Genomic DNA, 26497 nt, shown 5'->3' on the forward strand with positions numbered 1-26497 from the left:
AGAGTACCCCCTTTAACCAGTTGCCCCATCAGAGTACCCCCTTAGATCGGTTGTCCTCATCAGAGTACCCCTTTACATCAGGTTTCCCTATCAGAATGCTCCCTTACATCAGGTGCCTGCATAATCAGGAACAGGAACTCTAATCAAAATAACTTCATAAATCAGACTTGAACCCGATTGAACATCTCTGGGGAGATCTGAAAATGGCTGTGCACCGATACTCCCCATCGAACCTGATGGAGCTTGAGAGGTACTGCAAAAAAGAATGGGAGAAATTGCCAAAGAATAGGTGTTCCAAGCTTGTAACATCATACTCAAATGACTTGAGGCTGGCTGCAATTGGTGCTAAAGGTGCTTCAACAAAGTATTGAGCAAAGGCTGTGAATACTTATGTACATGTGTCTTTTTTCGTTTTTTATTTTTGATAAATTGCAAAGATTTCAAAATGAACTTCTTTCACGTTGTCATTATGGGGTATTGTTTGTAGAATGTTGAGGGAAAAAATGAATTTAATCCATTTTGGAATAAGGCTGTAACAGAACAAAATGTGGCAAAAGTTAAGCGCTGTGAATATTTTCTGGATGCACTGTATGTTACAGCTGATATCTCAGGACATCAAGAAGACATCACCTGGCCAGTTGGCCAGCAATTCTTCCTCTGTGCTGTTTGTCCACAGGAAAGCTTGAGTAGCCAAAGCCAACTTGCAGCCAATCACCATGGACAACCAGACCGTAATTGGTTGACACAGGAGCTGAAGTCACATTGGTCAGACCAGAGGTGACAGAAAGAAAGGCCATCATCCCAGGAGAGTTTCTTACCCTCACCGGAGTTGGGGGGACCTGTTCATGCTTACAGGAAACTGCTAACATGTTCATTGATTGGGGTACTCTTGTATCTTACTATGCACCAGCTAAGAACACCCTGGATTTCCCCATGGAACTCTCTGGACCTACCAAGGTACTGTGTACAGATGATGGGTTAATATCTGGGCAATCTGCGGATGAACAGAGGGAGGGTGGAGTGGAAATACAGGGTTCTCCTTCTCCTAAGGAAGGAGAGGAGACCCCCTTGTATATGCAGGTATCAAATGCATGTGTAGTTGATATAAACAGGGTAATTACTGAATGTAATGATGATGTTTTGTCATTGTTGGAGGACACTCACAGTGTTGAAGGGGTGGAGGATATACAGTCTCTGGCTGCAGAGCATGTGGGTAGGATGGATGACCCTTTTCCTTGCTCTGGCCCAGAAGACCCTGCCTTGATTACACCCCAGCAGTTGTCTTTCTGTGTCATAGGATGGCTGGCTGGTACTTGCAATCCCACTTCTCTCCCAGCACTGCCAAACGGATCAAAGCTTTGCAGCATTCAGCAGGCCAGGTATTAGCTCCCCTGCTGAGAAAGATAAACAAAAGCTTGACAGGGACAATGAGACGCTGTGCTTGAAAGGTCTACAGGCAGGGGTCTGGAGACTGAAGGAGCTAAACAGCTAGTTATTGTGTCCAGCCAACCTAGGGGACATGTATTGAAGGTGCCCCCTGATACTGTTCTTGTAGTTACATAGTTACATAGTTAGTCTGGCTGAAAAAAGACAAGAGTCCAACCAGTTAAACCATAAAACATTTTTTTTAAAGTTATAATCCTACACCCACAGATCCAGTCCAGAGGAAGGCAAAAAACCCAGCAAAGCATGATCCCATTTGCTCCTGCAGTGGAAAAAATGTGTGCAAACAAAACCCTCTGTTTTTAATGCATACTGTTAGACAGGGCCAAATTGATTGTTTCACAAGCTGGCTGGTAAGTGTTGCTGGGAAATCTTTTGTTTGTTTTGCGATGTGCATTGCCCTTCCATGTGCACCTTGCTGCTAAGGCTGGTTATAGGTTGGGACGGTTGACATTTTTTTGTCATTGGAAAAAATTCCTTCCTGATCCCCCTAGAGGCAATCGGATATTCCCTGGATCAACTTTACCTAAAATGTTAGTATCCAGTTATATTCTGTGTATCCAAGAAAGAATCCAGGCCTTTTTTAAAGCAGTCCACTGAGCTGGCCAGAACCAAGGTAGATATTCAGGTAGGTATTCAGAGATATAAATACCTATAGAAAATTGTATCTGGGGCATAGACATCCCCGGAACCACTACTCAGATGCTTAATTGGTTAGATGGCCTCTGTCAACACCCCTTTGATACTACAGAAAAAGGGGAATGCCAGGACATTTTGACAGCTCTCGTGTACCATCAACCAAGGAAAAGCTATCAATTTATGAGAACCAAAAATACCTTGCCCATTGACTGTACTCTGCCTAAACCAAGGACTTTGCAAATATTTACCTTTTCACTTCTTTGTCTTGCTGTTGCCCATTCTTTTTGTTACTTTGTAATATCTTTGGGGTTTTTTTTGTAAATGTTTTATTTGCAGCATTTTACTCTTTTCATTATTAAACTATATTATGAAAAGTGATAAAAATGTCTAATGCCCTCATGCAAACTAAAAGAATCCCTGTCTCTTGAAGAGTACTACTGTAGTATAGTATTCTGAATATACCTGTCTGTGGTGACAGTGTGAGTACAGACGTTTATTTTTCATAATTCTAATTGCTAATCTTGTGAAAGTTTCCAACTCTTCAGTAAAGGTCAATGGTGGCAGTTTAAAGAGTTAATTGCTTAGTTAACTAAACCCAGTAACAATCGCTCCCAGTCTGTTGGCATCTAGATTTTAGTCCTGCAAGCTGGAAAATCTTAGTGTAGTGTGGGGCTGAGAGTGCCATTGTTGCGTAAGTGACAGCGCGGTGTGAGATTGACCAATTTTCTTGTCACAGGTTGGTGAAGAGGGGAGTGGTTAGACACCTGCATTCATCACAATATACAGTTAGGTCCATATATATTTAGACACAGGCACAATTTTCATACTTTTGGCTCTGTATGCCACCAGAGTAAATTAAAATGAAACAATCCAAATGAATTTTGAAGTGCAGACTTTAAGCTTTAATTCAAGGAGTTGAATATAAATATTAAGTACAAATTTTAAGAACTGCAACCGTTTTTATACACAGTCTCTCCATTTTCAGGGGCTCAAATGTAATTGGACAAATGAATACAATCATAAATAAAATGTTAATTTTTAATATTTTGTTGAGAATCTTTTACTGTCAATGACTGCCTGAAGTCTGGAACCCATGTACATTTCCAAAGACTGTTTCCTGCTTTCTGATGCTTTGCCAGGCTCTAACTGCAGCTGTCTTCAGTTGTTCTTTGTTTGTGGGTCTTTCTGCCTTTAGTTTTGCCTTCAGCAAGTGAAATGCATGATCAATTGGGTTGAGATCAGGTGATTGACTCAGCCTTTCCAGAATATTCCACTTCTTTTCCTTAAAAAGCTCCTGGGTTGCTTTTGCAGTGTGTTTTGGATCATTGTCCATCTGCACTATGAAGCACCGTCCAATCAACTTTGATACATTTGGATGAATCTGGGGTGACAGTATATCTTTAAACACTGCAGAAGTCATCCAGCTGCTTCTGTCTTCTGTCACATCATCAATAAACACCAATGACCCAATGCCACTGGAAGCCATGCCATCACACTGCCTCCACCATGTTTTACAGATGACTTTGTGTGCTTTGGATCATGAGCTGTTTCAAGCCTTCTCCACACTTTTTTTTCCCGTCATTCTGGTACAGAATAATCTTAGCTTCATCCGTCCAAAGAATGCTTTTTCAGAACTGGTCTGGCTTTTTTAGATGTTTTTTGGCAACAGCTAATCTGGCTTTTCTATTCTTTAGGCTTATGAATGGTTTGCACCTTGTGGTGAACCTCTGTATTTACTCTCATGAAGTCTTCTCTTGATTGTAGACATTGACAATGATACGACCACCTCCTGGAGAGCGTCCTCCACTTGTCTGGATGTTGTGAATGGGTTTTTCTTTACCATAGAGAGGATCCTGCGATCATCCTCCACTGTTGCCTTCCATGGACATGTCTTTTTATGTTGCTGAGCTCACCAGTGCGTTCTTTCCTCAGAATGTACCAAATTGTTGATTTGGCCACTCCTAATGTTGCTGATATCTCTCTGATTGTTTTGTTTAATTTTTGAAGCCTTACAATGGCCTGTTTCCCTTGCATGGACAGCTCCTTTGAACGCATGATGTAGGTTCACAGCAATAGATTCCAAATGCAAATACCACACTTAGAATCAACTCCAGATCTTTTACCTGCTTAAATGATGAAGAAATAACAAAGGAATAGCCCACACCTGAAACAGCTTTTGATTCAATTGTCCAATTACTTTTGGTTCCTTGAAAAAGGGGGGATGGCTACTCTTAAGAGCTGTAATTCCTAAACCCTTCCTCCAATTTGGATGTACATACCCTCAAATTAAACCTGAGAGTGTGCACTTTCAGTCCATATCCATTATATAACTATAGCTTAAATATGTTGTGGTAAATACCTGAAAAAAAATCTAAAATTGTGACTGTGTCCAAATATATATGGACCTAACTATATACTGTATATACCAGGGTTAGACAAAAAAATGGAAACATTACATGATTTGCAGGTGTGAATGTGACGACATGTTTCACATTGAAAGCAGAAGTGATGTAACATTCTTTTGCTTCCGCTGTGTGATGAGATGCCTAGCTAACAGGTGGGAAGCCTCATTTCGTCATTCACTGTGTACGCTGCTAGTAATACAGAGTCATGTCAGAGCTTGCTGAGCTTCAAACAGGGGAAATTGTTGGTGCCCACTTAGCTGATGCCTCTGTGACTGAAGTTGCCAATTTATTTGCCATATCGCGAGGTACAGTATGATGGCATATACAGTTTCCAGGAAACATGTCATCTGACAAACATAAGCGTGGTAAACAATCAACTGAGTGATAGTCAGAGGATCAAATTCAGGTCAGGGCTGAGAGGCTCTGCAGATCAGCACACTGATACCTCCCCCTGATCTAAAGACTTGAAGAAGTCTCTAGAACTCAGTGGGTAGGGGTGAGAAGGATCTTGGCCAATCCCTAAGCAGGAGGATTGGCATGGGGTCGGGACAGCCGTTAAGAGTGACTGAGCCTGCCCAGCAGCAGGAGAGTGTGGGTGAGAGATGGATTGAGAAGAAGAGATGCAGGAACCTGGGAGGGGGCCCAGTTGGAAGGGTCCTACCTACAGGCTGGGTCTTGGACAGGAGGATTGATCAGCCTCATCAGTCCCCCGAGGGAGGACTACCTGTGGAGCCAGGAAGGGAGCCAGCCCAGCAAAAGTTCTGAAGGCGGCCAACTACCTAAATCAGCTCTCAGGAAAGAGACTGAGTAAATAATCCTACACCCCCTGGGCCAGCTAAGGGGAAAAGAGCACTCTGGTGGTAAACCTGATTAGCTCCTTACCCGGGACTGTTCATCTGAAAGTGACAGGAACTAGATCCCCTTACCCAGGGGTTTCTCTAGACAGCTGGGTAAAGAAGAGGATTTATCAGGGATCTGGGGTGGTACACCAGGAGAGGCCAGAGAGCTCTCCCAGAAGAATTTTGCTGCGTAAACACTTGTATACAGTTTCCAGAAAGTTGTCCTCAGTTTACTGTTCTTTGGGCATCCCATGCATCCCTCAACTACAACCATGTTTATTACCCCTAATAAAATCTGAAAAACAAGTGCAAGGACTGTTTACTGGGGGGTAGTGCTATCTATCTATTTATCTATCTATCTATCTATCTATATATATATATATATATATACAGTATGTAAACCCAACATTTCATATTCCTGATATTTGCCTGCTGTACAATGTACTTGCATGAATGAAAAAGTATCCTGTTCCCTTTGTATTGCTTTCTTTGTGTTAAATCCCTGGTGTTCCTGCTAGTCCCTCTGCTATTAAAAACTATTAAACACTGACTACGCTAGGCAGGAGAGCACAGCATGATCAGTCCTCTAGCTGTGCTAGAAACTCAGTGTGTTCTCCTCCAATGATCAGACGTCTGCTGACACACACCCCCTGTACAACCTTTCAGTGGTTCTGAGTGCTGCTGTTTCTCCTCCCTTGGTTCTTATGCAGCTGAGAACAAAGGATATGTAATCACTTATAAAAAAAAGGGGGGGGGAAAGGGAGCATATAATGTTTTTAGATCTATACACAAATGTTTTACCTATCATTTCTATTTTAAACCAAACATGTTCTTTTACACGTTTAGGGTTTACATATACTTTAAGACTAGTTAAGTTGTTACCAAACCCACAACAGTAAAATCAGTCTGTATATGCAGTAAAGCATGCTTGTTATACTCACTGTGGAATCAAACATGCTTTTTGATCCTAACTCCTCTGATCCTCTCCTTCTTCAAGTGTCCCCCTCTTATCTCCTGATAAGACATATCATGTGGAGACACTCTGCACATGCTCAGTTTGGTGTGTATTGCTAGAGAGGTTTTTTTTTTTTTTTTCTTGGGAGTACATGTGATTAGCACAGGGCCAATCAGCACTGTCCAAACAGACGTCAGGGGTCCTGCAACCTCCTGGAACAAAATGAAAACTTCTCTTACAAGCTTTAACATGCACTTGGCTGGACACTGATAGAAGTCACAAGGCTGCTCTAACTGCTGCTGAGAAAAGGTATTTAGTAGCTTATATTTACTAAGATAATTGCATTTCCATGTCGTGTGTACTGTGGGAGACCATATATAGTGAATGCAGGGTCATGGGTTTAGTAGCACTTTAACACCCACATGTGATGCTGAGCCTCCATGATTGAAAGAACTGAAATCCATTGAATTAAAGGGGCGCGTAAGGAACAGTTAGGCAGGATGGGAAAGGGCTAAATGATGCTAAATTTCCTTCAGCCAGAAAATGTGGCTGGCTGTATCTGACTTGCTACAGCTTCTAATGCACACTGAAAAAAGCTCATAGTGTGCAGTGAAATCAGATAGAGCAGTTTTAGTACAGCAAAGAATTGTAAGTTAACATGGATTCACGTCAGCATAAGGAAAATAGTTTTGGCGTTAGCATGTGCACAGAACTCTGCCCAAACCTCTGTACGTACGCTAAATGTTGGACATGAATTAGCAATTAGGTGTGCACATTAGCGCAAAAATTATATGTGTATTCTGCACTGGTATTTGCACCCAGAGGTCTATATTAACAGAAGCATTGCAGAAGGAATTTGCTGAGTGGTCTTCAGCTTGTCCTTGTTTACTTGAGAGCTGATCTGCTGATTCTGTCCTGCTCTGTATTACCTGACTTGCCTTCCAACTTGCCAGTGGACTGTTGCCTCTTTGTTGTGAGCAGGGGCGGACTGACAACTCATGGGGCCCCCGGACAATAGGAGATCATGGGGCCCCTGTGTCTTTGCCCAAACTCAAAAAAGCCTATGAAAAAGGTACCAAGGGCATCTCATGGGGCCCCCTACTGACCCCGGGCCCCTCGGGCAATGCCCGAATTTCCAAATGGTCAGTCCGCCCCTGGTTGTGAGGGAAGCCTTCCTTCTAGACTCTGCTTACTGCTTTCTACCTTGTTCTTCATTTGCCCAGCTGTTAATGACTTTGGTTTGTTACCTGGACTCTGCCTTTGCCTTCCGATTTGGTACTGCATAGCCAGGTTGTTCCTGACCTTGGTATGTGCTCTGACTCCCTTTCTCTTCTGATCCAATATCCCAATTTCTGACCATGTCTGTCCTCAGTAAAGGCCTAGTTCCTGCAACTTGCTACAGTACCATGGTGCTTAGTTTCTGCTCCCTGATCCTCGGTTCCCTGCTTTTCACAGATCTGGTAGGACCCACAATTCCGTCACTCATGCCACTCCATGCCCTCACACTCTCTGTCACCATTTCCAAAAGTGTAGGGCAGGAGGTGCAAGAGAAGTCTCCTTATTTACTCTCCACCAGGTATGTGATAAGTCTACACATCTGTGCAAGAATAAAGGTAAGACTGGAGTTTAGCTTTAACATATATATATTGTTGAAGGTAAACTCCTATGTAGCACTACTCCCCAAGGAATCATAGGAATACTGTCCAGGTCTCCTCCAAATATTTTGCCTCAGAGCCAGGCACATAGGCTCATTCACATGTTTTTCCAATAACCAGTTTAGGTGTGTTGTTTTTGTTGTTTTTTTATTTTGGGGGAACTTGGATAGGTTTGAGGGAGATGAGTGGGATACTCCAAAAATAGGAACTATATACATTTAAGGACTTTATCTAATCTTCAGAATACGTTATGTTGGACTCCTTGCTTGAATCAAACAGTGTACTTCAGATTAAGGCCATAGTAGTATTAGTGACTTCTTTAGAGCCCCAGAGCAGTATCCCTATAAGGAATAGGTCAGATGGACAAAGCTCTTTGGAACACCAGTTGGCATTCCATTTGCTGGACCTGCAGCTGACTTCCTAGCACCAGAGGGGGCTAAACAGCACATAGTCTCTAAGATCCTTTAGGGATATCTGTACTAAACAAGTCCCTAGAGCAGCTGGATGCCTTCTTCCATGATACCAGACCACATCTTTAGTAGCCAGCCCCTCAGTGATCATAGTATAATACTGGTCTCAGCATTCGGACTTCAGGTTGCCCACCTGAGGCCGCATAGCAGTAGTTGCCTGGTACCAGGAAAAGACCCAAAATTCAGTGTGCTCATTGAATATAAGCAGTTACCCAATATGCCAACAGAGCCAGTCTCTCTGGGATAGGCTGGGGCTGTATAAATATTCATGCTGCCATATGCATAGCTCCACACCTATTATCTAGAAACCTCTCAAGTTTTCTAGATGCAGAGGGAGCTATCAGGCTGGCAGCAGCTGAGCAGACTGAGCAGACCTAACTAGCAGAACACAGCAACACTGATTACAGTGTGCAAGTTAGGATTTACATAGCAAAAATGTACAATCACACTGACTACAATGTGACTACAAAATATACCTATCAAAATCCAAACTAAAGCTAACTGCCTAAACCTAGCACCTACCTAGGAGGGTGCTACACTTAAAACTATTCAAAAAGCCTTTTTTAACCTATGTGTGCACTTGCTGATGAGAATTTTTAGAATGTAAACCTATAGTCTGTAAACAGTTCATCCATATTACATCTGTATGCAGTAACCTTATGTTTCCAGAAGAGCACAGCACTCAGAACATATTGTACTCTTTGCTTGGCAACTCAGATCCCCTCCACTAAGCCTATTCACGATGGTATTCTAAGTACACCAACAGATGAAAGTATAGAACTCTGGAAATGTAAAAACAGAATGTAATTAATTGATTATTGAAGCAGAAAGATTAAAAGGAAAAAAAAAGTTATTTTCTCTAGCACAAGAGACTTTCCCTCCTATTCCCTAATTAAGCAATACAGCTGTTCATCCTAAAATTTCCTACAAGAGAAACTTCAAATATATTTTGTTTAATACAGCTGCCTTAGGCAACATCCTTTCAAAATCTGTTTTTTTTTACAGGCTTTCAGAATTGTACAAATATTCTGTGTTTTACATATGCAGTTTTTGATGTACGACATCATTGCTTGTTAAAATCTATTTATTCAAGAAATTTGTGCTGCTTGAATATGATGGGATCAATTCTATTTGCCCTGGGATCAAAATGAGGCAGATTCAAAGAGGCCATTTATAACGGATATTACGGACAAATTGATGCATAATATTGTTTTAATGGAGCTAAATCTCAGGAGTTCAGCAGCTCGATTATACAATTAGTGACATGCGGATGACATTGCTCATTTAAGTGGTTGACATTAAAATGTCCTGTGCCTACACACCAGCACTCGGGAAAAGCTCCTAGAGACTAGTTTTAAAGCATTCTTACAGATAAAAATGATGGGCTTTTCAGAGAATAGGCATTTCTTTTGGTAGACAAATGTGGAAAGATGAAACAGTGGCTGGATACATTATAATAGACAACATACAACAGGGTGTACCATCTGAAGAAAAATACTAATTTTGTTTAAATTACAGTGTATATAAACCCAATAACAAAATGTAATATATTTTGCAGCTCTGCGGTGCGGTGGCTGCATTAATTTATTTTTTTCAGTCTTTTTTCCTTTATTTTCACCTGGTGGTCTTGCCAGTAAAAGTCTTCTTAGAAAATATGCTCATTCACTGTACTGTACCTATAAAGTAACAGCATTGTCAACCTAGACTGCTCACTCCAAACTTGGACTACAGAACAATTCCTGCTCTCTTCATCTCTATGATATAGGAGGAAGGTGTTCTGTAGTTCACAAAGGACAACTGGGCAAGGATGAAAACGATGCCAGAGATTTCAATGCTGCACAGGTAGTTATGAGCTCTTCTGATTTCCGACAGGAACAACAGTTTTTTTAAATATTTGCAGCTGTCAAACAGATAAATATATCATTGAACATGTTTAGTTCTAACAGACTAAAAGGCAGCAAATAGGAGAAGTTCATTGTTAGGGTTTTCATACATTTTAGGTTAAGGCAGTAGAGAGATTTAAAAGAAAAAAATGGCCTATTTATAAAGCAGTTGGGTGGATTATTGATGCATTGATTTATGCATCTTTATTGATTTGCACATCATTGTTGTCATGTATTCTGTTACACTTATTGTGTAACAATAGAATGCAATGCATAGTTATGGTTGATGTTAACATACTGCCATCTAGTGGACATTTCAGTTATTGCACCATCCTTTTCTGTCTTTCATCCTGTCCCCTCCCACTAGCTAGTAATGTATTTCCTCTTCCTTTTTTCACCTTGTCTTTTTGGGATGAATACTGATGCTTGTCTCTGTGCCTCATGTAATCCACTGTCATCTAGGGACATATTACCATGTTTTGGCCTGCAAATACCATCCTGCAAATACCATCCTTTGATTTATCTGTTACATCTGTTACATCTTGTTGTCTGATGTACATTCTGCATTGCAATAAAGATGCGTGGATGAGAAAAACAGTCAGTTCAGCTATCTGATAAAGACTGTCCGCAGCGATGGTATCTGCTTATACAGCCCAGGCATAGAGGTCTCAGTAAGGATTACATCACTAATACTACAGCTGGAGTCAGAGTGTCATGAATTATTGTTTTTAACATATTTATTGATGCATAGATTTAATGCAGTTCTATTTTAATAGATTATTTGTATGGAATGATTTAGTAGATATTTTTTTTTGGGGGGGGGGTAGCGCTGTATATTGCAGTAACATAGCCTGACAACAACCATATTGCTGCTTTTCTTGCAGCTTCAGCGCATTGATGAAGTGCTGTTGCTTGTTTTATAGGTTTGCTTGCCTTATAGGTCTGCTTTGTTTTCTATGTATTGATTGCATGCTTTCCTTCTTTTGTAAGTGTGCCTTTCTTGCTTTATAAATTTGCTTTTCTTGCTTTAAAACAGTGCTTTGCTTGCTTTGGGATGATGAAACCCTTTCAGCCTAGTGAATAAAAGAAAAATAAAGTGTGCCAGGAGGAGTAGGACCTGTTTAAGTAGGATGTAAACCCTTGCATATACTTCTTGAAGTGACCAGCCTCGGGTGATCCACAGAGGTGAAACAAATCCTCCTACACAAGTTGTACCTATTTATTTGGAGCTCTCTCTCCTCTACAGCCTCCTAAAGCATACATTTTACACAATATTTCTCAGTTTCTGAAGGCAGGAGGCTGGGATCTGATGTCACACACTGCACAGCATATAGCAGGGATATGAGTGTAATCTGAGACCTGAGTGCAGGGAATGGACACTCTCCTGAGGCTGTAAATCACTTGTGTGCTAGAGGGAGGGGGGGGGGGTCCATCTGCCAGTATAGTCTGGTGTTAGCATAGACTCAGACAATCAGAAGTGACTTATGAAGATAGAAGATGAATGAGAGAGGCAACAGAAATGACACTTGGTGCTTTCGTTCTTGGCAAGTACATACTATAGAAGGATATGCTTTTTTCATTTTTCATTTCAGAGGTTTACAACCACTTTAAGGTCATATACAGTGCTCTACTCCTATCCACGAGTATTCTGTATAGCATCATGTAGAGTACACGTCATGGGATACTACCAACTCTACACTGTGCTTTTCATTTGATAAATAAATTGTGTGTTTCCAGCGATGTCATTCAATGTGTGGAGAAGAGACACCATAGGTCCTTATAAACAGGTCCAATAGGGTTCGACTTACAAAAATATCTGCTTCTGTTTCCAGGAGGTGGAAGGGCAATGTAGACAAAGTTACTGATTATCTCTATTGACATACATTTCTTTTTTCATGGGAAGCTGTAACAGTTTGAACAGTTTTATTTTAAGCTGTTGTTGAAAGTTTAAAAGTTTATTCATTGGTGCTTTATGTATTTTTATATAATCTGTATTTTACAAATAAACATTTATACCAGGAGGCCTATTTGACATTGAGCTTGCAGAGCTTGGTGGGCTCAGCCTTACCTGCATACTTGTTTTCTGTCTCTAGCAAAAGGAATAATGCAGATAGTCCCATTGCAGCTAGGGGAGAAATAGCAACCAGATCCCTCTCTTCTAATTTGTTAAGTGTTTATTTTTAGTCCTTGAAGTGTATCCCCAGCTCTTCCCACCCCACCACCACCACCCAAAATAAGCCAAAGTTCTACTTACCCTCTCCTACCCTCTCCATGTTTCAGCACTGTTCTCCCAGCAGGGATGTCTCCCCCCGCCAGAACACAATGGCTCCATGGGAGGGATTCCCGTTGATGGTGTTGCAGGAAAGAAAAACGCTCCCTCTATGGCCGGCTTTAGACAAACCTTAGTTTCAGCCACAGTAAGTGCACACTCTATGAACTTGATTTGCTAAAGTAGTACAGAATTTTCACTTGCAATGTGAATAATATAAAGCTGCATTCACTTGAACCATCCAAATATGTGCAAGCAAAAATCCAGTTTTTTCTCTATACATGATATGATATTACATAGTTAAAGTGAGCATAACTTCACCTTATTCTCTAAATGAACATTCACTTTGCAAAGGAACATTCTATACCCCTTTACCATATCACTGCCTGAGGCTTACTGAATGAATAGATTCCATAGCAGTGTTACATTAGGATGCACCTGTATTTTTTTCCTTTTTTTCTATTACAAAATTATAGAGTATTTTGGAAGACTGTGATTTCACTGATACCATAGTAACTAAAGAAAATTTTGTTGTGAAGGGTTTTATCCTGCAGGTAATTTAAAGAATTACTATAAATGAAACCAAAATTACATCCCAGACTGTTAATAGGGATCTTCATAAGTGATCATTTGGGTTCAGGTCGGAAATCAGTTCCAAGCAAACCCAGCCTGTTTGTCATTTGCGGACATACCGACCTAATGTAGCCATTAGCCCACCCAATTTCCTGAATGCTATAATATAAAAACAGCCCTGGGGATCCCTGGTGACGTAGTTGATTAAATATGATAATCATGACTATATTCGATCACTGATATCACCCAGGATCTCAGGCACTGTGTCCACAATACCTCAGCACTGAGGATCTGCCATTTTCTGGTGGTAGGAATGCATTGGCAGGTGGCTGGTCACCTTGCTGATGGAATTACATAGCTAGATATCATGAATGGCGCTGAATTACATTGAGAACATTTTAAACCTTTTTAATGTAATATCAATAAAGCACTTTTCCTAAGGTGTGTGTGTTTATTTTCATTTAACTCTTTGGGAATGGGTAAGGGGTACTAATGTATCCCTATACACATTCCCTTGGGAGGGGACAGATATCTGGGGCTTTTTTAATATTCCAGATTCCATTATATTCCATATTACTCCCATATCTAGCCAGGGGCATCAGATGTCGGACAGAGGCCCTTCTTCCTCAACATTGGGACAGGAAGCCTTGTGTGTGGAGGGGGAGGGACTTTGCCACCCCCTTGCAAAGTACCCCTGCAATGATAAGAGGCATGTGGCCTGGTCTGGTACAGGTGGAGGAGGAAACACTTGGCATGCCTAGATAAGGGTCTAGTAGGAATTTTAAGAGCCACAAAAGGCTATTCTTAAATTCTATCTGAAAATTCAGGATGTGAACATACCATCAGCTGTCTATAGGGGAGTAATAACAATAGTGCAGAGCTTGAATGAAAACAAGAAATGAAACTGATAAAAAGTCTGATATTAAAAGTCTGTTTTCATAAAAAACATGCCAGGTGACTGGTAAACAAGCAACCCCTTCCATTCATCCAACTATAGGAGACCTCTGGTTACCTGGATCTGGGTTACATCATTTCTGGGCAAGTCTTGAATACATTTCTGAGGGAGGATCGACCCATTCTGACCAGACCTTTTCTTTCTGAATGAGGATCCTGGAGCTATGATATACACCGCTTTTACTTGTTTACTTTCTGGTGAGTGTGCATTTCTGCTATTCTTCACCACTATTGATTACTACCAGTCACCTGGCACGTTTTTTATGAAAACAGACTTTTAATATCAGACTTTTTATCAGTTTCATTTCTTGTTTTCATTCAAGTGCTGCACTATTGTTATTATTCTGCAGTAAGTCTATATTGGTTACTTAGAGTGCATAGCTGCTTTTGGATAGCGCTCACTTCTTACTATATTTACATTGTCTATAGGGGAGATTTACAAAAACTGGAGCACTCAGAATCATATTTTGAATGCTCTGGTCTTAGTAAATCCCCCTCTATGTCTCTGGATTTATTGTTCTAATATGCAGTTTTCATTTAAGACAACCTTTGCAGTTTTTTTTTTCTTCATAGGCTCAGTATAAATTGTCCAGTGACATGTTTTTTTTAACCATAATTCTCTGAAACATTACAGTCAGGGGCGGACTGACACCTCGTGGGGCCCCCGGGCAATAGGGGATCATGGGGCCCCTGTGCCCTTGCCCAAACTAAAAAAAGCCTATGAAAAAGGTACCAGGGGCAACTCATGGGGCCCCCTACTGACCCCGGGCCCTCGGGCAGCGCCCGAGTTTCCAAATGGTCAGTCCGCCCCTTATTACAGTAGAACTGAAGACAAACCTTTTTTGGATACAGTACAGGAGGGTTATCAGTTTTTTTTTTTTGCTATCCAGTGTCCAACTATGGAGATTTCCCTTCACTTCCTGTCCCACAGCTACAACAGGAAATGAGAGGAAAGAATAAATATGTCACAGTAAGGGAAATCCCTGGTAGTCATGAGAATTAGTGTCTCCAATAGAAGATTTCCCCTCTATTCCTGTTCTGGTAACCACTCAGAATGTGGGATTTTCTTTCACTTTATATTTTGGTGATAATGATCACCAGGACAACTAGAGATGGTGAATCTCCCTAATGGGAGCACATACAGAAATACAAACCTGACAGGTACCACCACTCTATCAAAACTAAAAATAATTTTGCATTTCTTTAAGCTCAGAATGATACTGTATACTTTTTCGATTATTGGTCTGCTATTATGGATACATATGAAGCCTCATTCTTGTGTTACGGAGTCACTACTATTGTCCTAGGTTTGTCATTTCCTTGCAAAATATTAATAAAAATATATTCAACCTAAAAATAGTTTGGCTTCAGTTATACTTCCACTACTGCTACTGCTAAATAAAGCATACACAAAATCTACCTCCCATACATTAACGATCACAGTGTGACTTGCAGCTAGAGGTGCCTTTTAATGAAGGGGACAATAAGTACTTATCATAGCATTTCCTATTTGAATACATGTTTTTAAACCCAGTTTTATTCCATTTATTTTCTACAAAGAAATGCAGAATGAAATAGGATACATTATATACAAATTATCCCTAATTATATATATAAATTGTCCCAGTCCTGAAAAATCTAAGCCAAAATGCTGTATTGTTCAGTACTGCTTTGAATTATTTGCAAAGATGTTCCCATTGGTGTTAGTGGCTTTATCCGGAAAATGAAAGGAAGAACTCAACAAGATCACTTGTCCTAGGTTAAAGTGTGAAGTCCTAAAGGCCACCTTTGCACAACCTCTACAATATATGAATCCAGTCTTCTCGGCAGCACATAAAGGTGACCAAGCCTGCGCTGAATGTATTTTCTGCATGAAATATTTCCCATCCACAGGAAATTCTATTCAAGCTTTGCCGAAGCCCATGCTGTGCACATGAAACAAACAGTAGGGATCCATCTCAGCAGGAGCCCCCGGGAAGGTAGAGATATAATTACAATATTCGCATGGTACAGGAAAGCCATAAAACAAGTTTGCAGTTTTGTTGCACAGAGTCGGAACTTTCCTCTCCTTACCAGTATCGTCGGTTAAAACTCATCATTTATCTTTGGAGTAGGACTTTTTTTTTAATGTTGGAAATACTGAGACAAAGTATATTGTCTTCTAGAATCATGATAAATGTGACATTGATTTTCCTATTACAATAAAAACAGCAAACAGTCTAAAACACTATATGAGCTTAACCATTTGCCCTCCAGAGGATTTACCCCCCTTCCTGACCAGGCCATTTTTTGCTATTCAGCGCTGCGCTATTTCAACTGGTAATTGCACGGTCTTGCAATGCTGCACCTAAACAAAATTTATGTCCTTTTTTTCAGATAGATAGAGCTTTCTTTTGGTGGTATTTGATCATCTCGTTTTTTTTGCACTATAAACAAAAAAAGACCACAAATGTTTTTTAAAAAACCCCGATATTTTCTCATTTTTATTATGAAAAATATCCAATGAATTCAAATTTCATCATAAATGTAGGCCAAAATGTATTTTGCTACATGTCTTTGGTAAAAAAAAATTCCAATAACTGTATAATAATTGTTTTTTGTAAAAGTTATAGGGTCTACAATCTATGGTATGGATACTGGAATTTACACAGCTTTTACTTTCTGACTGCCTATCACATTTCTTGAGGTGTTAAAATACCACGGCAGTACAAACATTCCCAAATGACCCCTTTTTGGAAGTTAAGCTAAGCTGTCTGCTAAGAGGCATGTTGAGTCCATGGAAGATTTATTTTTTTTCCACAAGTTTTTGGAAAATTACACTTTTTTTTTCTTTCTTTACACAAAGTTGTCATTTAAATGGTATATTGCTCACACATGCCATTGGCATATTTGGAATTACACCCCATAATATATCATATGTAGATATAATATGTACTATTATGTACTATTCTGGCATTTCAAAGCCTCCAAAACTGTGATAGATAGTCAGGAAGTGTAATGAGGAAATAAAGCCCTTTAAAAACCTGAATGTGCTTATTGGATTTTGGGATCCTGTATGCAGCTAGACTGCCAAAAAGTCTCTCACATGTGGTACCCCCATGCTTGGGAGATGTAGCAGAATGTATTTTGGGGAGGAATTTCACATATACCCATGGCATGTGTGAGCAATAATTCATTTATGTGACAACTTTGTGTAAACATTTTTTTTTTTTTCATATTCCTAAAACTTGTGGTAAAAAATAAATTCTTCTATTGACTCAATATGCCTCTCAGCAAATAGTTTGGAGTGTCTACTTTCCAAAAAGGGGTAAATTTTTTTTGGGGGGGGGGAATTTAATGGCCAGCATTAGAAGCCTGTGCCACACATTACTCACTCTTCTAACCACCTGAAGACCAAGCCTTTTCTGGCACTTTTTGTTTACATGAAAAATATCTGGATTTTTTTGCTAGGAATTTACTTTGAACCCTCAAACATTATATATATTTTTTAAATCAGACACCCTAGTGAATAAAATGGTGGGTGTTGCAATTTTGTATGTCACATTGTACTCGCGCAGCGATTTTTCAAACACACATTTTTTTGAAAAAAATACTTTTTTTACTTTTAATGCACAAAAACACAATATATTTGCCAATTGTTTGGTAAAATATAAAAGATGATGGTATGTCGAGTAAATAGATACCAAACATTACATGCTTTAAAACTGCGCACGCCTCGGGCAACGGCGACAAACTGCATACATTTTTAATATCCATAGGTTTTCATGCAAATGGTCTGGCAAGGTTTGAATTTGGGTTGGCGGCGATAAATTATTGTGCAAATAAATTGCTTTGATCCACAATCAATTCATACAGATAAAAACAGCTCCAAAAAATTAAGGAGTGTAGTTAAATTTGCTGTTTCCACCTGAATGGACAGTGAATGGGGGAAGTATGGGTGCTGCTGAATTTGTGGGCTGCCAATGAGGATTTGCAAGCACATCCGGAAGGATACTATGGGCTCTATGGACCTGTGTGCGAATTCTTGGTGGCTGCGGGACAACTCTTGTGCTCACCACCGCACTAGCTTGTAATGCACTTATGGGACTTGCCACGTCACCAAGTGATACTGCAGTGCTGGTATGTATAAGACCAGGCTGTACTAGGCCGCTGGTGCTCGCCAGTTCAACAAAATGTAGAGCGGCACTAGTACTGGCACTCTGCTTCATATGAGAATCATCATGCAATTGTACCACCTCAGCAACCTGGGAACAGGGTCAGGTACGCCTGACCTTGGCAGGAACCTCTACTCTATCATCTGAGCTATCTGTCAGGGTGCCGCTGCTGTCTACAGGTTTGTGTTCTGAGGCAGATCCTGTCAGTGAGGCTTCCCCTTCGCTGTCATCTTAAATGGTCAGAATCCTATAGGCCTCTTTACTAGAGTACCTTTCTTTAGACATTTTGGCCACTATATTTAAAGGTACCTAGTGTGACTCACGGGAAAAAGAGCACCTGGCTGTCAGAGACTGCTTGAACCACTACAAAAAAATTTACCTGCTAGTGCTAAGAGAGATTAGGCCTGATCTTGTTAACCCTGCAGTTCTGTATGCAATGTATCAAGTGACAGTGATCTACTGACACTGCACTTGCTGAGGGAGAAGGAGTGGTTAAGCATAGGGGCTAAAAGTAGCTGCTGGCAGGTGCCAGGGCTGATCCTGCTAACGCTGTGTTTTTGGGGACACTATACTAACAATGGAGGTTTACTGTGTATGTGAGCATGTTCCTGACAATCGTAGAGTTAAATGTGACGACTGATGTAGTGATGGGCAATCTGAAGCTATCTGGGAGGGATGCTAACTGACGCTAACACTAGCTGAAGTCACCGGTGACACTAATACAGTGATCAGTAAAAAAATCTGTACACTGTATTAATGACACTGGTGACAGGGCAGTGAAGAGGTTAACTGGGGGGTGATCAGTGGGTTAAATGTAACCTATCCGTGCTTTTACTGTAAGGTGTAGTGCTTTGACTCACGTGGATCCGCTTTCTTCTCTCTCTGGATCAGAATGTGCTTCAAGGAGAGAAGATTGCATCATTTCCTGTACCTGTGTACTGTAAACACAAGCACAGGAAGATCTGTGATAGGGCAGGGATCACTCAGCAGATCCAAGCCAAACATTACAAGCCTGAATCTGCTGATTGATCGGTGTTACACTGAATCACAGCACCGCTGGGTTGACTGGCGTGCACGTGCCCCCTACCCGCGATCATGGCGGGAGCATGGATCACGTATATATACATGATTTTGCAGAAGGGAATCCGCCCTGTAGCAGTAAAACTGCTACAGGGCAGATGGCAACTGGTTAGAGCTCAGCTCCAAGCAAATATATAGGACACTAACTAATGCAGCTCTACACAAAGTAATGCAGCTCTGTATTAATTCATTACTACATGCTTAAGGGCCAGTTCACACCACATGCAGTCCAGTGCATTTTTTTCTGCATCATAAATGCATGGAGAGTAGGTTAGATGGCGTCCAATGGCATAGTTCATACTGGAGCAGTCAATTCCAGAGTGTTCCAGATCCAGACAAAATGTAGAACATGCTGCAGTTTTCTTGCACTTGACTGTACTGTAATGTAGTAATATGCATCAAAAACACACCAGAACAGTGTGAACCAGCCATAAATGTATTTTTTAATACAATAAGTGTAAGTACCTAAATTTGACTTGGTATCAGCTTTTATAGTCCCTGTACAGCATAGCTCAGACTGGAGGAGAGAGAAGCAGCAGGAGGCAATTGATTGTGCTGTATTGCAAAAAGTATGTTGATAGGAGGAAGGAGCGACAGACACTTTTTAGCCTGCTGCTTCCTCTTTCCCTCTCCAGTGTACAGTGGGAACCAGATCTGTAAGGCCTTATTCACATGAGCATACTAATGCAAACACCCATGTGGGGAGGCATGTTTGCTTGCCATGCCTCCCCATGTAGGAAGTCCTATTCATGTCAATTGGGATGGATCGGGTGCATGGACAAAGCCACTGCTCCCAATTTGATATCTGTGGGGGTCCTTTTCCATTTTTGATCAGACCTGGGCAGACTCAGAGGTAGACGTATGTAAACAGAAGCACATCCTTTTAACATTCACTTGCCTATAGAATTGCATGCAGCTTCCAGAAAGTTCGACCTGAAAAACTGACAGATGGATCTTTTTGGAAAGCCTATGTGAAAGGATCCTGCCACCTACTGCCACCTCCTCATCCAGTATTTTATATTTGTTTGTTTTTTGAATTACAAATGCCTGTAAGTGTATCTGTAGTTTTTTGTTTTGTGTTTGAGTGATTAAGCATTTTGTAGGCTACCTGTAGACTATAAACCAGGAGTGTCAAACTCAATTTCATTGCAGGCCGCATCAGCCGTATGATTGTCCTCAAAGGGCCGGTTGTGTCTGGGTTGCTCTACTACAGAGTTGTAAGCTAGGTACAGTGTGCAGAGTTCAGGAATGCCTTATTGCATTGCAAGGCCTTGTGTTTGACATATGTGCTATAAATTGATGTAAGTTTGGAAATCGCCAAGCACACCTGAGATTTCAACAAATTTTAAAATATCTACCTGTCTTACTAATGACTGCCCTAAGCTTGGAGCCGAGCCTTCACAGTTTTGCTTTTTAGGAGTGCAGTGAAATGAAGACCCATAGAAACATTTAAGTTATATTTTTGTTATAAGGGAAATACAATTTCATTGCCATATTAAATGTTTCCTCATTTAGCAAAAATAATCTAAGCGGTGGCAATTCGTTAGATTTATTTCTTTGTTTTTAGGAGAAAACAAGAAGCAAATTTGTTAATAAATAGATGGGTTATTTAATACTTTGAAATCTTGTACCAGCATACAAGCACTAAACAGATTACGAATACAACTTAAAGCCCTGCATTCCAATATGGGTTATGCTTCATTCACATGGAGCAGACCCATCAGTGGATCTGCTTGTTCAGCGGGGGATCTCTCCTCTGATCCCTGCTGAGAAAGGTCCGGGTCTACTCCACTTATGCACAGCCTGCTGTCCTCTATGGGCTGTTGGATGGAAACGAACCACCTGTTCATTTCCATTCAACTGTCATCGCCTTGTTGGGGTTATTGACTACTTCTTTCCAACAACATGCAGTCACAATCAGATGGGACATACTGATCGATCCAGGGTGTCCAAATTCATTTGAATTTAAAGAAATAAAAAACTGAAAAGTCAGGAAAAAAGAAAGAAAAACAGAAAGAAAAGAAAAAGACGACATTCACAATGATCTGCGTTTTTACAGCATTTTTACTGTGGTTGCTGTGCACTTTAAATATGACATGTGACTCAAAAACCGCACCAAAAACGCAACGTCTCCATTGCTTTTAATGGGGGGGGGGTGCATTTTTGGTGCAATTTTTTTACCACACAAAACTTGCACCAAAAATGCAGCAAGCAAGACTTTGAAAAACACTGCAGACCCGCAACAGATCAGTGTAAAGAGTTCCATAAGAATATATGGTCACATTTTCTTCTGCCTTTTTTTTAACGCAAAAGTGGAATAATAAATGGATCAGCAGCCAGAGAGAAAAATGTTATAGTAAGAAAAAATTAAAATAAGGGAAACGATAGAAAAAATACTTTATAAATATAGATTCTCATTAATTAAAGTAGTTGTAAAGGCTCAAGGTAAATGCATGAAGGTAAAAACCTTTTGTGTGCAGGAGCCCCCCTAATACTTACCTGAGCCCCATCTCAATGCAACGATGCACATGAGAGCCTCGGCTCTCCGGACTCTTCCTCCTCATTGGCTGAGACAGCAGCCAGAGCCATTGGCTCCCACTACTGTCAATCACAGCCAGGGAGCCAATGAGGAGAGAGACGGGGTGTGAGACGCTCTAGTGTGTGAATGGATGCACAGTGCAGAGGCTCAGGTACCCCATAGCAAGCAGCTTGCTGTGGGGGCACTCGGCAGGAGGGAGGGGCAATGAGGGTCAACGGGGGATTCAAAAAGAGGAGGATTGGGGTTGCTCTGTGCAAAATCATTGCATAGAGAAGGTAAGTATGACACTTGTTATTTAAAAAAAAAATCTACCTTTACTATCACTTTAATACGGTAATTCCAATTGCAATGATAGGCAGTAGGTCACATAAACCACACTTTATCTTTTCAATATTTTTTTCTATGTTATAAGTTTCTTAAAGAATGTCTGTACATTTAACTATCCTTTAACCACCTCCCTGAGGCTCAACCACATCTGTAATAAAAAAGAAGTACACATCTTTAGGACCATTCACACTTACTGCACTGAAAGAATTCCGCTCACCACAAGGACACATAGAAAACAATTGTTTCACACCAAAATGCTGGTATTATGTGAAGTGAAGTGAGTTATTTTCCAATGTTACAGGCATACATTGTAACGCAATGCAATCCATGTAAATGCACATCAACATAATGCAAACCTATTTAGGGAAAAAAAAAAGCTTTTTATTTTGTCCCGTACGAGGACCCATAGCAATTTGATGTGCATAAAAATGTGCGTTACCACACGTGAAAATGTTCGCCAATGAAATGCAATGCACGTCCAATCCATTTTTCAAGCCTCTCCATGCATTTTATTGCACGTTTATGTGTAAACGGGCCCTTAATCCAGCAATAGCCAGTCATGTGATATCACAGATCCTCCCTCTTCTTGTGTGTCATCAGCGGTGAATGGTTCCTACGCTGGTATTGAACAATGCTATCATAATGACATGTGAACGCCGCTTAGTACTGTGTGCCCAGGCTCACATGATGAAGCACCCATAGCCAGTGTGTCAATGACATCCTACACCTACAGGAAAGTGTGTTGAAGGACTTCTGAATTTTATTTTACAACTATAAATGCTTTTTAAACATGAATTTATGTTTGAATAAACACCACTATATATCCTTTTTTCTGCAGCAATACATGGTAATCTGATAAGCAGCCTACACCCGCTGCTCTCCATCCATGCCTAGTATAGTTTTTCTAGTGTTGGCAATGTTTGGCAAGCCTGCAACTTCTTGCTGAGCTCTCCTAGCCCTCTTTATTCATTCATTTCTTTCTCTCTTTAAATAATATAGTCCTACACCGAGGCATTAATTCTGCAAGACGGTCACAAGACGTTTAGGCTCCATTCACACTTCAACATCAAAATCATGCAATGTTCATTGTGACTTTACAGTGCAACCTGATGTGACTTTGACATGACGATGGATGAGTGCGACTTTGGCTTTGACCAAGGATAATTGTTTGTGTTGTACAAAGTTGCTCACAAGTTGCATGTATATCATTTAGGTGCGACTTTCATGCAACTTTGGAGGGTCTATGGCCCTCAAGTCGCATGAAAGTCGGACAAAAGTAGTGCAGGAACTTACTTTCAAGTCACTGCGACTTGATTTTGCATATATATGAATAGAACTCGTTGGGAAACATGGGGTGCAACTTGTCATGCAACTTAGGGCTCCAAAGTCACATGACAAGTCGCACAAGTGTGAATGGGCTCTTAAAGGCTAGGTTCACTTTTTTCTCTAATTTCCAGCTCCCCTATGTACCGATATATCATTAATGTACCCCAGTTGAAAAAAAATAAAAGCTCTCTTTGATTTCAAGAACAAGGCCTTACCTTAGCCTTTGTTGTATTTCTTAGAAAGCTTCATCACTTGCTGATATGTAGATTTAGGACAGAGGAGCCAGTAAGACACAGGAAGAATTTTACCAGCTATAAAGAAGATTGTACAGAGATTGTACAATCAGATGGCCACCTTTATACACCTAAAATCAACTAGTTGCATTTTCAGTGCCATTAATCGTTAACAGCACACCAAACACAGAATCAAACGCTCATTTTGCCAGATGAAAAAAGGGGTGACAAATGCAGCAAAAACACAGTAAAAAACGTGCAACTCGCACCATGCCAAAATGTCCCATGAGCAACTTTGCCACAAGAACTATGGCATAAAAGGACCCAACTTAACAATCCATTCAATTTGACAGGCTCTTGCACTACATAACTGATGGGAGATCTAAAGGAGAGTGTACAATCAGATTGTAATGTGTATGGTCATCTTAAGGGAAGACGTAGGTGGTGGTATAATAATGAGGGAGGTGTGGCCCAGACTGGTAATACACACCCTACCCTTTTCTGTAATGCAAAAACACAGAGAATGGTGGGAGCTGTCCTACAAGAAATGATGGATGCAAGCTGAAAGAATTGTTTAGAACTCAGACAGAAACATGACATTTCAGACTCTTTGTGGACAAGGTGAGAGACGAGCATTGGGATGGCTGCCATTACAACCTGGATTTATTTTCAGCTGGGGTGCAGGCCTTTGACAGGAAGGTCTTGCAAGCTGTGGTCCCGCCTTAAGGGAGTACGTTTTCGTTTATCTTTTCATGTGCGGTCCTGAAAGACATTTTGAGAAAATCCAACTTAGACTTACTGGTAACTTGTTTTCTAGTAGTCTTTCAGGACAGCAATAATTGCCCAAACTGTTATTGTTTATGCTGTTGTGCTTATGTTTTTCAGATGGGCCACAGGTATTCTTCGACAACTGTGGGGGAGAGTCCTCCAAATAATGTCTGTGTGGGTGTGTGTTTCCTGTGAGAGGAAGAGGAGCTACGTTCTCTCATGTGCTGAAAGACTACTAGAAAACAAGTTACCGGTAAGTCAGACTTGGATTTTTTGTATCTCGGTTCCTGTGTGGTATGAAGGAGTGAATGGGAAGATTAATTTAAGCCGTCCATACATGGGTCACATTCGGAAATACTTGTCTTTAAAAAAATCTTTTTTCAGAATTTTTGTTTGAATTTCACAAGTGTACCTCAGCAACAGCCAATTTTCGAGCTCTCAGCGAATTTGGGTGATTGGGCATGTTGGCAATGTTTTGAAAAATTAATTTCTAATCACTGATGGGAGAATTTTGCGAGAAATGTAATTGCAATATAAATGAGCATGAGCTGTGACCTGGAAAGAAAAGAAAATTCTTGGCCATGAAAATTCTTTTCTTTAGCAACATGATGTGAAATTAAAGGCTTGGTCGGTTAAATTTTGAAATTAATGCTGTCGCCATCGGATTACAAAATGCACAAAATTTCCAATTTTCTAAAGAAAATTCGTAGGAATTCAACTCATGTATGGCCTGCATACAGTAGTGTATTTAGGTTTTGTGCTGCCCTAGGCAACACAAAAATCGTCTGCCCCAAAGACACCGACCAACACCCCCCCTTCCCCCTCCAGCAGAGAGAGCCTGACATTGACCAACAACACCCCTGCCTCCCACCTGGAAGCACCTTCCAACCCCCCTTCACAACTCCGGACATCCCCGGGAACAGGAGATAGGCTCTACATACACCATCAAGCAGCTCACAGCCTCTCTCAGATCCCACCTGGTTCCCATGGCATGCATGTCCCTTTTTCATCCCTTTTTCTGGGGGGAGGTGCCCCCCCCTGAAAAATGCCACCCTAGGCAGGTGCCTTGTTTGCCTTGTGGTAAATACGCCCCTGCCTGCCTAAGACATCACACATCCCGGGGAACACCTGATCCTGACTGGAAAAATTAGTGCATTTAGACCTTCTTCCTAGTAAAGAGGTCAAATTGGTCTAGTGAGTTATTTAAGCCTTGATTTTGTGCTGGATGTTGCACATTTAACTGTGGTGGAAGCATTGGAGCATCAAGCAAGATTATCACATTTATAAAAAGACTGTCACATGTATTCTTTATTTGATATGAAGACATTTTCTTTCTTTCCTTATAATTATGAAGGCACATAATGGAGTTGTGTAATATGTATTGTTTATGAGCACAAATTATTTTTTCTGAACATATTTGTCATATTTTGATATTATGAATTACACCGCACATAGAGCGCCCCCTAGTGGGGTTTGATAGAGTTAGCGATCTATGTTAGTCACTAGAGATGAGCGAATCGAACCAGGCGAACCGGAATTCGAGTCGAATTTCAGGAAATATTCGATTCGCGTCGAATCCGAAATTTTGCCTACTTCGGGTGCGCGAATCGAACATTTCCCGATCAGCCGGCAAAAGTGTCCCTGCAGTGAGCTCCGCTATTTCTGACAGTTCTCTGACAGAAGGAACACATGTTTAGCGGTTGAAACATTGTATCTATTAGTTTCCATTTAGGATACAGATGTTTCAACCGCTGTACATGTGAAGAAGCTGTCAGAGAACTGTCAGAAATAGAGGAACTCTGCACATACACTTTTTGCCGGCTTGGAATTATTCTTCTTTTCATCCTACTTCTTCTTCTTCTTCTTCTTCATCCTCATCCTCATCCTCTTCTTCTGAGGATGAGGATGAAGAAGAAGAAGAAGAAGAAGAAGAAGTAGGATGAAAAGAAGAATAATTCCAAGCCGGCAAAAAGTGTATGTGCAGA

General features: G+C 40.7%; 2 protein-coding genes across 5 annotated transcripts in view; one reads left to right on the forward strand and one right to left on the reverse strand.

Moving 5' to 3' along the window:
- The window catches only part of DNTT (DNA nucleotidylexotransferase), a 432122-nt gene that overhangs the window by 236580 nt on the left and 169045 nt on the right, over nucleotides 1-26497 (reverse strand). The gene's annotated exons all lie outside the window — the stretch shown is intronic.
- The window catches only part of LOC149451705 (uncharacterized), a 44095-nt gene continuing 42229 nt past the window's right edge, over nucleotides 24632-26497 (forward strand). For all 3 annotated transcript variants that reach the window (XR_016314994.1, XR_016314995.1, XM_089690285.1), the window contains exon 1: nucleotides 24632-24765. Coding sequence is in view for 1 of the 3 variants with exons in the window: in XM_089690285.1 (XP_089546411.1) it covers nucleotides 24679-24765 (87 nt within the window). In the remaining 2 variants the exon portion in view is untranslated. The remainder of the gene's footprint in view (nucleotides 24766-26497) is intronic.

The sequence above is a fragment of the Staurois parvus genome, unplaced genomic scaffold (assembly GCF_062004578.1).
Source record: "Staurois parvus isolate SC_StPar_1 unplaced genomic scaffold, SC_StPar_1.0 ptg000525l, whole genome shotgun sequence".
Taxonomy (NCBI): domain Eukaryota; kingdom Metazoa; phylum Chordata; class Amphibia; order Anura; family Ranidae; genus Staurois; species Staurois parvus.